The 12,519-nt window shown below is 38.7% G+C and overlaps 1 protein-coding gene across 1 annotated transcript in view; it reads right to left on the bottom strand.

The window, feature by feature from the left end:
- SNW1 (SNW domain containing 1) overlaps positions 1 to 12,519 on the bottom strand; it is a 41,607-nt gene that overhangs the window by 2,925 nt on the left and 26,163 nt on the right. The window contains exons 9-12 of the mRNA XM_017528532.2: positions 11,277 to 11,393; positions 9,809 to 9,950; positions 2,676 to 2,772; positions 424 to 541 (exon numbers count right to left, since the gene is read on the bottom strand). Of these exons, the coding sequence (XP_017384021.1) occupies positions 424 to 541; positions 2,676 to 2,772; positions 9,809 to 9,950; positions 11,277 to 11,393 (474 nt within the window). The remainder of the gene's footprint in view (positions 1 to 423; positions 542 to 2,675; positions 2,773 to 9,808; positions 9,951 to 11,276; positions 11,394 to 12,519) is intronic.

The raw sequence follows: 12,519 nt of genomic DNA, 5'->3' as shown, positions 1-12,519 counted from the left end.
GCCTTGGCCTCCCAATGTGTTGGGATTACAGGCATGAGCCACTGTGCCTGGCCTCCCTGGCTCTATTTTCGAAACAAAAGACTGACATACCACAACACCAAGTTTTTAATCACTTTCTTTCTTCTCCTAGTGTCTCAAATCTCAACCCACTAAGAAGTTAAAATCTTGGGGTGGGGGTAGGGGAAATAAATTTAAAAAAAAAGTTAAAATCTCAGAACACAAGTATCCTGCCCCTCCCCACCCCCCAAAAAAAGTTAAAATCAACTGTTTCATCTTCTTGTCTCAAGTTTCAACATACAACTTCCTTTTTTTTTTTTTTGTCGTCATGCTGGCATTTACATCCACATGTAAAAGTATGTTAATTTTTGTTTCCCTGAGGATATTCACATCAACACACATAATATGCTGTTCTTAAACTTGTACCTTGGATTGGTTGAAGAGCCTTTGGTCATACTGAACTTCATTGGAAGTCCGAGGATTAGGAACACCGAGAGCAATGACCTCACTGATATCCCGATTTTCATTTCTCTGAAGTTTCGACCTATTTTGAAACACGACATCAGTAACTGAAAACTCTACAGACAAGTTGAATATGTTCAACTGAAATACAACCAATCTCATGCAAAGGTCATGAATATGTCACATTCGTGTCTCGTGAACATATATTCCTTGATAATACATAATCAAGCTGGCAGGCCTTATAAAGCATTTCAGATTAGAGGGAGAGTTTTACAATTAGGACGTCCTGTTAGCTCAAAAGAACATCTAACAGACTTGTTGACATGGAATTCTTTAATATAAGCAATCACCTTACAGTATGAGATATAATGCTGAGGTATAAAATTGCTATGGTCTACATTTACTATCATTATATGATGGTTTGGGGGTTGGGAAGCAGATACAAATTAGATACAGCACAGGAATCATTTTAAATAAGCTAGGATCAGCTCTTTTATCTAACCACATTTAGTAATTTTATCCCACTAGAATTTTGAGGAAAACATGTCAATGACTGAATTGGTTAGTATGATTTTTGACATTCAGATTAATTTGGTTTCCTGGCTGTTTTATTATGCATGCAGTCTACATCCCAATGAAACCATGGTAACTATCATATCTTATTTTACTAAAAACTCAGGTCAGAAAATGATTTCTATAGGCTATTTTATTTTCATGCAGTTACAATTTTATACCTTTTCTATGTTATCAATTCTGATAGCCACTTTACTGGTTTTGAGGGCCCAATTTAACTACAGAACTACTGTAATTTTTATTTTTTTATAAAGATGGGGTTTTACCATATTGGTCAGGCCGGTCTTAAACTCCTGACCTCAGGTGATCTGCCCGCCTCAGCCTCCCAAAGAGTTGGGATTACAGGTGTGAGCCGCCTGGCTACTGTAATTTTTAATTTAGGAATTACCAAGACTGTCATTAATTAAACACTTTCACACTTGCTTCTCCTTCTACTACATGTACTTTATCCTCAACTCTAAACTCAAGAGTAAGAGTCTCTGCTTCTCCATGACGTTATTTATCCAGGGAGATGAAATATGCCAATTAATACCCGCAGGAATCCTTTTCACGTTTATTTAATTTTAATTTTAATTTTTGAGACAGAGTCTTGCTCTGTCACCCAGGCTGGAATGCAGTGGCATGATCTTGGCTCACTGAAACCTCTACCTCCAGGGTTCAAGTGATTTTTCCATTTCAGCCTCCCAAGCAGCTGGGACTATAGGCACCTGCCACCACACTGGCTAATTTTTGTATTTTTAGTAGAGACAGCGTTTCACCATGTTGGCCAGGCTGGTCTCGAACTCCTGACCTCAAGTGATCCACCTGCCTTGGCCCCCCAAAGTGCTGTGGGATTACAGGTAGGAGCCACCATGCCCAACCTCTTTTTCTTGTTTAAAATATAACTTGAAAAACGTAGTAGCTCATAGGATGATCAGAGCATAAAAAACTGTTCATTTGGAAAGAAAATATTTTATACTTGCCTTTAACCCTCACTCAGAATTTCACCTTTGTAGTGCAGTTATTTTCTCTACTTTTCAGAACTTTTAGTCCTCAGCCTCCCTACTTTACACTATGCCCTCATATATGTATTCAGTTTGTTATATATGTTTATACTTACTAAAAGTGCTTTGCAGATTTTCTCAAATTGTTTTAGGCTAGCTGTCTTTCTGAACTGTAAGTTAAACTACTCCTAAGAATGAGCTGATTTTCACTTCTTTCAAAACCGCTCTTATCAATTGTACTAGATGCAGTAATATGCATATAAAATGATCTCAATAATAGCATGACAGCTTATTTCCTGTCTAAAGGAAGAGGCATATAATCCATGTCTCACCATTTACGGTAGGAAAGAACCCACTCAACAGTTCAAATTTACTACTACTTCCTTTTCACAAACCTGATCTCAATTCCCTTTTCTATATTCCCATCATTACCAATTCTAACTGACTTAAGGTAATGGAAGAAAAGATTACTTTCAGAGACGAGTCAACTAGAGCTAAGACAAAGTAGTTAACAAGAAAATTAAGTGCTAATTTATTAAGTTATCATATTAAAGAAGAAAGGGAGAGAAGCAAAACTGATCTTAGTAGACTCTATAAAATTCTGCTCTGAAAGGTAGAAAAAGGCCACTCTTCATGATTGGTACATATCTTAACACCCACCTCTTATCAGGAGCTGCCCTGGAAAGATTCCGGTCATGCTGTCTCTCTTTTCGCCTGTCATGCCGGATTTCATCCCTCTCACGTGCCTCCCCATCCTCTGTTTGAACAGATGAAAAGGACTTCATTATATTATCTACTATATATGTGCATACGTGTGTGTGTGTGTGTGTGTGTGTGTGTGTGTATATATATATATATATATATATATATATATTTTAAAAAAAGAGCCAGGGTCTCATTCTGTCACCCAGGCTGGAGTGCAATAGCATGAACATGGCTCATTGCACCCTCAACCTCCTAGATTCAAGTAATCCTCCTGCCTCATCCTCCCAAATACCTGGGACCACAGGTGTGTGCCACCATGACTGACTTTTAAATTTTTTTGTAAAGATGCAGTCCCACTGCGTTGTCAAGGCTGGTCTCAAACTCTGGGGTCTTGTGATGTTTCCACCTAGGTCTCCCAAAGTACTGGAGTTACAGATGTGAGCCACTGCACCCAGCCTCATTAATATTTTGTTTGTTTGTCTGAGACGGAATTTGGCTCTTGTTGCCCAGGCTGGAGTACAATGGTGCGTTCTCGGCTCACTACAATCTCTGCCTCCTGGGTTCATGCGATTCTCCTGCCTCAGCCTCCCGAGTAGCTGGGATTACCGGCATGTGACACCATGCCTGGCTAATTTTGTATTTTTAGTAGAGATGGGGTTTCTTCATGTTGGTCACGCTGGTCTCGAACTCCTGACCTCAGGTGACCTGCCCACCTCAGCCTCCCAAAATGATTTACAGGCATAAGCCACCATGCCAGGCCTGTTTGGTTTTTTTGAGACAAAGTCTTCCTCTGTTGCCCAGGCTGGAGTGCAGTGGTGTGAGCTCAGATCACTGCAACCTCCGCTTCCCAGGTTCAAGTGATTCTCCTGCCTTAGCCTCCCAAGTAGCTGGGACTACAGGCATGCACCACCATGCTGGGTTAATTTTTTATTTTCAGTAGAGATGAGGTTTCACCATGTTGGCCAGGCTGGTCTTGAACTCCTGACCTCAAGTGATCCACATGCCCAGCCAATATTTTGAATGAGAGAATATTCTTTAACCTTAGAGAGAAAATTCCAAATTTCTTTGTAGTCACATTCAGCCTTTTAAACCTTACTTGCAATTAATTTAAGTCTAATAAACAGTATTTAAGTTTTGAATGTGAATTCTAGAGATGGATATAAAGATTGGCAAATATGTGATAAAGCAAACCTAGCAATGTTTATTGATATAATAATCACACATATTTATGGGGCATATATGATATCTGATCCATGCATAAAATATGTAACAAATTGGTAATTAGGATATCCATTGCCTCAAACATTTATCATTTCTTCGTGTTGGGAACATTCTAAATCTTCTAACTATTTAGCAATATACAATAAATATTCATTACTATTCACCCCACTGTGCTAGGAACATCAGAACTTACTCTTAATACCATCAACCAATCTCTCTTTATTTCCCATCCCCAGCATCCTTCCCAACCAGTGGTTACCACCATTCTACTCTCTCTACTTCCTTGAGACCAACTTTTTTAGCTTCCACATACAACTGAGAAGATTCAGTATCTGTATTTCTGTGCCTGTCTTATTCACTTAATAACCTTCAGTACCATCCATATTGTTGCAAATTACATGATTTCATTCTTTTTTATGGCTGAGTAATATCCCATTGTGTATACAGACCACATTTTCTTTATCCATTCATCTACTGAACACATAACTTGATTCCATATCTTAAATATTGTAAAGAATGCTGCAATAAACATGGGAGTACAGATATCCCTCTGATACACTGATTTCCTTTTGGATATATAACCAGCAGTGAACTGCTGGATCATGTGGTAGCTCTGTTTTCAGTTTTTTGAAGAACTGCCATTCTGTTTTCCATAGTAGCTGTACTATGTTAGATTCTTACCAACAATGTACTAGCATTCCCCCTTCTGTATCCCTGCCAGCATCTGATATTGCCTTTTTGATGATAGCCATTTTTAACTGGGTTGACCTAATATCTCACTGTGGTTTTGATTTCCCAGATGATTAGTGATGCTGAACATTTTTTATATACCTGTTGGCCATAAGTATGTCTTCTTTTGAGGCTGTCTATTCAGATCATTTGCCTTTTTTTCTTTTTTTTAAAAGATGGGGTTTCACCATGATGGCCAGGCTGGTCTTGAACTCCTGACCTCAGGTGATCCACCCACCTCGGCCTCCCAAAGTGCTAGGATTATAGGCGTGAGCCACTGTACCCGGCCCATTTTAAAATCAGATTATCTGGTTTCTTTGCTATTGAGTTGAGTTCTTGTACATTCTGGTTATTAATTCTTTCTTAAATGGATAGTTTGCAACCATTTTCTCCCATTCTGTAGGTGGCCTCTTCACTCTCTGTTGACTGTTTGCTGTGCAGAAGCCTTTTAGCTTGGTACAATCCCATATGTCTATTTTTGCTTTTGCTGTCTGTGCTTCTGTGATTTTACCCAAAAAATCTTTGCCCAGACCAATGTTCTGAAGCATGTCCCAATGTCTTCATCTAGTGGTATCATAGTTCAGGCCTTACATTTAAGTCTTTAATCCATTTTAATGTGATTCTTGTATGTGATAAGAAATACGGGTCTATTTTCATTCTTTTGCATGTGAATATTCAGTTTTCAGAGCATTATTTACTGAAGAGACTATCCTTTCCCCAATGTATGCTTTGAGCATCATTGTTAAAAATCCATGCATGGGCTGGGCACGGTGGGTTTCATGCCTGTAATGCACCTTGGGAGGCTGAGGCGGATGGATCACTCAGGCCAGGAGTTCAACCTGGGTGAAATGGCAAAACCCCATCTCTACAAATAATACAAAAATTAGCCAGGCATGGTGGTGCATACCTTAGTCCCAGTTACTTGGGAGGCAGAGGCGGGAGGACAGCTTGAGCCTGGGAGGCAGAGGTTGCAATAAGCTAAGATTACACCACTGCACTCCAGGCTGGATGACAAAGTGAGACCCTGTCTCCAAACAAACAAAAATTCCATGCATTTACAACCAATACATTTATTTCTGGGTTCTCTATTGTGTTCCACTGGTCTGTGTGTCTGTTTTTATGGCAGTACCATGCCGCTTTGGTTACTACAGCTTTGTAGTATATTTTGAAGCCAGGCAGTGTGATGTCTCCAGTTTTGTTCTTTTTATTCAGGATTGCTTTGGTTATTTGGGGTCTCTTGTGGTTCCATAGAAAGTTTAGTATTGTTTTTCTATTTCTGTGAAGAATGTCATCGGTATTTTGATAGGGATTGCATGGCGTCTACAGCTACCTTTGGGTAGTATGAACTTTTTAACAATACTAATTTTTCCAATTCATGAGCATGGGCTATCTTTCCATTTACTATGGAAGGTTCCTTCAATGTCCTTTTTTTTAAATTAAATTTTTTTTTTTTTTTAAAAAAACAAAAGGGGTGGCGTTATAATAAAAACCAAAAAAAAAAAAAAAAAAAAAAAAAAAAAAAAAAAAAAAAAAAAGAGGGGTGTTAAAAAATAAAAAAAAAAAAAAAAAAAAAAAAAAAAAAAGAGAGAGAGAGATAGGATATATGTTCTATGTTGCCTAGGCTAGTCTTGAACACCTGACCTCAAGTAATCCTTTTGCCTTGGCCTCCCAAAGTGTTGGGATCACAGGTGTGAGCCACCATGCCTCCTCTTCGATTACTTTCATCGGTCTTTTATCGTTTTCTTTGTGAAGATCTTTCATTTCTGTGGTTTATTCTTATGAGGCCGGGGATGGTAGCTTGTGCCTATAATCCCAGCACTTTGGGAGGCCAAGGTGGGTGATCACCTGACATCTGAGACCAGCCTGGCCAATGTAGTGAAACCCCATCTCTACTAAAAATAAAAAAAAATTAGCCAGGGGTGGTGGCACGTGCCTATTGCCCCAGCTACTCAGGAGGCTGCGACATGAGAATCACTTGAGCCCAGGAAGCAGATGTTGCAGTGAGGCAAGACTGCGCCACTGCACTTCAGCCTGGGCAACAGAGTGAGACTGTCTCAAAAAAAAAAAAAAAAAAAAAAAAAGTTTATTCCTAGGTAGGTTTTTGTAGCTATTATAATTGGGACTGCCTTTTTGTTTTTCAGCTTGAGTATGCTATTTGTATATAGAAATGCTACAAATTTTTGTATGTGGATTTTGTATCTTGTAATGTTACTGAATTCATTTATCAGTTTTAAGTTTTTTGGTTGGCGTCATTAGGTTTTTCTAAATATAGGATCATACTGTCTCTGACGAAATATAATTTGATGTCTTCTTTGTTTTGTTTTTTTAGATGGAGTCTTGCTTTGTTGCCCATGCTGGAGTGTAGTAGTGTGACCTCAGCTCACTGTAACCTCTGCCTCCCGGGCTCAAGCAATTCTTGTGCTTCGGCATCCTAAGTAGCTGGGATTATAGGTGAGCCCCACCGTACCTAGCCGATTTTTGTAGTTTTAGTAGAAACAGCGTTTCACCCTGTTCGCCAGGCTGGTCTTGAACTCCTGACCTCAAGTTATCCACCTGCCTCAGCCTCCCAAAGTGCTGGGATTACACGTGTGAGCCTCTGTGCCTGGCCTTCCTTTCCAATCTGGATGCCCTTTATTTCTTTCTCTTGCCTATGTTCCTCTGTCAAGGACTTCCTGTCCTATGTGGAATTATAGTGGTGAAAGTGGGCACCCTTGCCTTGTTCCAGATCTCAGAGTAAAGACTTCCAATTTTTCTCCATTCAGTATAATGTCAGCTGTGGGTGTGTCATATGTGGCTTTAAATATTTTTAGGTATGTTCCTTCTAAGCCCACTTTGTTGATCGTTTTCATCATGAAGGGATGTTGAATTTTATCAAATGCTTTTTCAGGTTCTATTGAAATGATGCTATGGTTCTTATTCTTGGTTCTATTAATGTGATGTATCACACTTACTGATTTGCATATACTGAATCATCCTTGCATCCTTGGGATGAAGGATAGTTCAGTTGATTATGATGAATGATTTTTTAATGTCTTGTTGAATTCTGTTTGTTAGAATTTTGTTAAGGATTTTTGCATCTATAACTATCAAGGATGTTAGCCTGTGGTTTTCTTATTTGTTGTATATTTGTCCAAAGACTTTGTAGAATAAATTTGGAAGCATTCCCTTCTCTTCAATTTTTTGGAATAGTTTGAGTACAACTGGTATTTAGTTCTTTAAATGTCTGGAAGAATTTAGCAGTGAAGCTGTCAAGTCCTGAGCTTTTCTTGCATGAGAGCAATGTTAATTGTTAAAAAGAAAAATTAAGCGTAGACTAAGTGGTAGGAGATATGGGCGTTCATTATATAATTCTTTTAGCTTTTCTGTATGTTTCAAAATATTCATAATAAAATAGCAGGAAAGGCCAGGTGCAGAGTCATCCTTAACTCCTACTTTTTTTTTGTATCTCCATCTAATCCACAAGCAAATTTTGTCATCTCTACTACCAAAATATATCTAACATCTGACCATGTTTTCGCTACCACTTGTTACCATATCTTATAGTTTATTTGAAAGGCATTAATCCATGCCCATTTCACAGTAATGTATTTTTAAGACAGCAGCCAGGGAGGTCTTTCAAAAATACATGTTAGGGGAAATGGTCATATGGTACAAAGTGTGATTTATGCAGGATGAGTAAATTCTGGAGATCTAATATACTATATGGTAACTATAGTTAACAATACTGCATTGTATATTTGAAATTTGCTAAGAGAGTAGATCTTTTTTTTTTTTTGACAACAGTTGAGACTTTGCATCCAGTAACATAAGAGAGTAGATCTTATATGTTCTCACCAAAAAATTTAAAAAGTAACTATAAGAGGTGATTGGTAAGTTAACTGGCTGGACACTGGTGAACACTTCACAGTGTATATTAAAACATCTTGTTGTATACTTTATACAATTTTTATTTGCCAATTATACCTCAATAAAGCTGGAAAACAGTATGTCAGATCACATCACTCTACTCAAAACCCTGCAATTGCTTCCCTTTTCACTTGAAGTGGAAGGTTTATCTTTACAATGGTTAAGCAGTGGCCAAACATAATCTGGCCACTACTCTTCCCACCTGCCCTAACTATTCTGAAAACTCATCTCCCACTCATTCCCTTCTTTCTCATACAATCCAGGCTTATTGTCCTGCCTGCTCTTTCTTGAGCCACACTAGGCATACTCCCGTCTCAGAGCCTTGTACTTGCTGGCCCTTCTTTGTGGGATGCTCTTCCCCCAGATATTCACATGGCTTGCTTCCTTACTTCCTTCAAGTATTTCTGCTAAAAGTATTATCTCAGAAGTGAGGGCTCTTTGACCATTCTCACCTTCTGGCAATTTTATATCCTTCTTCCCTGTACTGTTTTTCCTCCACAGCAATTACTACCTTTTACTATACTACATGATTAACTTTTGTCTGTCTACACTCACTAGAATGTTAACTGTACATCCCATTCCCCCATCCACTGTCTAGCAAAAACCCCTTATGTCTAAAAGGGAACCCTGCACACAGCGGATACTCAATATGAACTACATAAATGAAAGAATGAATGAATGTACTACGTAAGAATTTAGTAATGCAGAAAAAACCACCCTTACAAAATTTCAATTAGGATTCATCTTCCCACTTCAATTGAATTAATACACCAATGTAGACCACTAAGTAAACCCAGACAGAAAATACTGGAAGATTTAATGATTAGAAATGCATTAGCCTACAAGACAGAAAAACTCTGGATTATTTTACTATGAGGGAGCTGAATTATTCAGTTAGAGATCTAATTTCTCTTAAGTTTTGAGACTAAAATAAGAGAAAAATCAAGCCTATCATTTGAGTAATAATGCAATTTTGAAAAGTATATTGCTCAGAAGTTGAAAAACTTCTGGTACAGTCCCAAACTGAAGGCCCATCTTTAAATATACACTCTTATCGCCTGTTGCTTCAGCTTACTAACACACAGATTACTCTCCATTTCTAAACTATATCTGAAGTATCTAAATTTTGTTTATATGTACCTACTTTATATGCAGTAGGAAAAAAAGATTTTCTAAAATGAGATATATTTTGTTCACCAAGTAAATTCAATTCAGTAATGAGAATGTCATACCTTTTTCCACATGAGTTTTGATCCCAGCTCTTCTCTCCCTGGCTTTCTGGGCCATTTCTCTAAGTTTCTCTTCATGTTTTTCCTTTTCTTTTTGAGCCATTTTTCTCTCTACTTGGGCACGCATTTCCACAGCTTCACGAGCCTGTTAGTAAAGTCATTTGTTAAACAGGACACTATCATGGGATAAATATTTATAGCTATCATCCAACTCCCTAACATCTGGCTGGTAAGAGCAGAATTCAGATTTGTTATTGCTAATTAAAACAAAGATTCTTTTCCACTAAAAGATATCCTGCCTGGGAGACACTGCAAGGTCAGCTTTTTTCTCTGGGAATATTTTGGTGAATGAAACTATAGTGACCACAATTAATCTTGTAAGTCAAGTAGTTCACTAATGCTTTCTCAGAAACAATCTAAAAAACAAAATTAAAGCCAAGTGTAGTGGCTCTCTCCTGTAATCCCAGCACTTTGGGAGGCCCGGGTGGAAGGACTGCTTAAGCTCAGGAGCTTGAGACCAGCCTGGCAACATAGTGAGGTCCATCTCAAAAATAAATAAATAAGGGACTGTTTACATTTTCAAAATTAAGCAAGTCAACTCAAGATAAAATCTTAACTTACATCTGCTAGAGAACTTTTATAAGGGTACTCACTGTGATATGGAAGACATAGTTTTCTATGTTTTAAACACATGCTATGATGTGTGTGAACTTCAACATTACATATCAATTCCATAACATTTATATATATATTTTTGAGATGAACTGTCTTACTCTGTTGCCCAGGCTGGAGTGCAGTGGTGCAATCTTGGCTCGCTGCAACCCCCACCTGTCACGTTCAAGCGATTCTCCTGCCTCAACCTTCCAAGTAGCTCGGATTACAGGTGCATGCCACACCCTGCTAATTTTTGTATTTTTAGCAGAGGTAGAGTTTCACCACATTGGCCAGGCTGGTCTAACTCCCGACCTCAAGCAATCCACCCATCTCGGTCTCCCAAAGTGCTGGGATTATACACGTGAGCCACTGTGCCCAGCCTAATTCCGTAATATTTAATACAATATATAATATTAATAGATGGCCAATGCTATGAATGCCATTTTATGTAGCATTCAATTCATCAGAATGTTTATCTGCCTTTTCCTGCAACTGCCCTTTTGGGGGACATGTAACATAGAGGAAAATTTGAAATCGAGAAATATGAAACCTAGCAATCTTCATAAAATGGATCATCCTAGCAAATCATTATTCTGGCACGTTGTGAGGGAGCTGAAGCACCACTGTGGGGTGTGTGTACACATCTACAAAGGCTGGGAGCATACACAGACCTGCCAATTAGTAGCTGTCATCTCTAACACGCATACCATAGGTGAGACTCTCTAGGTGCTCAGTACTATAGTTAAATTATCAGTACCTTAGGTAATAAAGAATGGATTTTAAAAGTAACAAGAGCATTAAATGATAACCAACCAACCTTCCGATCAGCAATGTAGAGGGCTTCGGCCAATTTGGCAAAATTTTCATTTATGTGTACTGTCTGTAGTCCTCTTCCATCAGCAGCCAGACGTTTGTCTAATGGAATTGTATAACCCTAGTATGAAAGCAGACAGAAAACCCAGTCATAGAAGTGCTTAAAGTTAAATTAATTTATTTATTTTGGAGATGAAGTCTTGCTCTGTCACCCAGGCTGGAGTGCAGTGGTGTGATCTCAGCTCACTGCAACCTCTGCCTCCTGGGTTCAAGTGATTCTCCTACCTCAGCCTCCCGAGCAGCTGGTACTACATGCATGCACCACCATGCCTAATTTTTGTATTTTTAGTAGAGACGGGGTTTCCCCATGTTGGCCAGGGTGGTTTTGAACTCCTGATCTCAGGTGATCCACCCTTGGACTCCCAAAGTGCTGGGATTACAGGCATGAGCCACCGAACCTGGCTAAAATTAAATTTAAATATGCCCACATTTTAAGAACCACTTAACTGGAGGTTCTTTTTCCTTCTATCTTTCTTTATAATGATGCAAAACAATAGGAGCTATCAATCAGTGCTTTATGTAGAAGATCAAACACACCTATGGTCTCATTTAACCTTCACAATAACTCTATAAAGCTTCTCACATTATTGTATCCATTTCACTGATGCTTTGGTAACATCCCCAAGGTCTTTCTGTTAATAAGTGGATGAACTAGGATTTAAACTCAGACAACAGGATTTCAGAACCCAAGGTCTGGAAAACTAGATACTTGTATTAATAATTGTGGATTATAATAAAAGGAAGTAAATGTCAAACAGTTCAATAGTTGCTCCTCAAGTAAATATAACAGTCAAATAAAGGTAGAATAAATCACTATGATCTTAGCATTTATAGAAGTTAAATCTGCTGTACTGTCTTAATGATCTGTTGTATTCTTAGAACCCTGAAGTTTTAGTAAATAGAAAAAAAAAGGCTGGGCACAGTGGCTCAAGCCTGTAATCCCAACACTTTGGGAGGCCAAGGCAGGTGGATTGCTTGAGTCCAGGAGTTCAAGACCAGCCTGGCAACATGAAAAAACCCCATCTCTACCAAAAATACAAAAAAGTAGCCAGGCATGGTGGTGCACACATGTGGTCCAAACTACTCAGGAGGCTGAGGTGGGAGGCTCACCTGAGCCTGGGAGGTTGAGGCTGCAGTGAGCCATGATCATCCAGCCTAGGCAACAGAGTGAGACCCTGTCTCAAAAA

The sequence above is a fragment of the Cebus imitator genome, unplaced genomic scaffold (genome assembly GCF_001604975.1).
Source record: "Cebus imitator isolate Cc_AM_T3 unplaced genomic scaffold, Cebus_imitator-1.0 Scaffold54, whole genome shotgun sequence".
Taxonomy (NCBI): domain Eukaryota; kingdom Metazoa; phylum Chordata; class Mammalia; order Primates; family Cebidae; genus Cebus; species Cebus imitator.
Note: the sequence above shows the minus strand (reverse complement) of the source record. Positions and strands in the feature narration are given on the sequence as shown.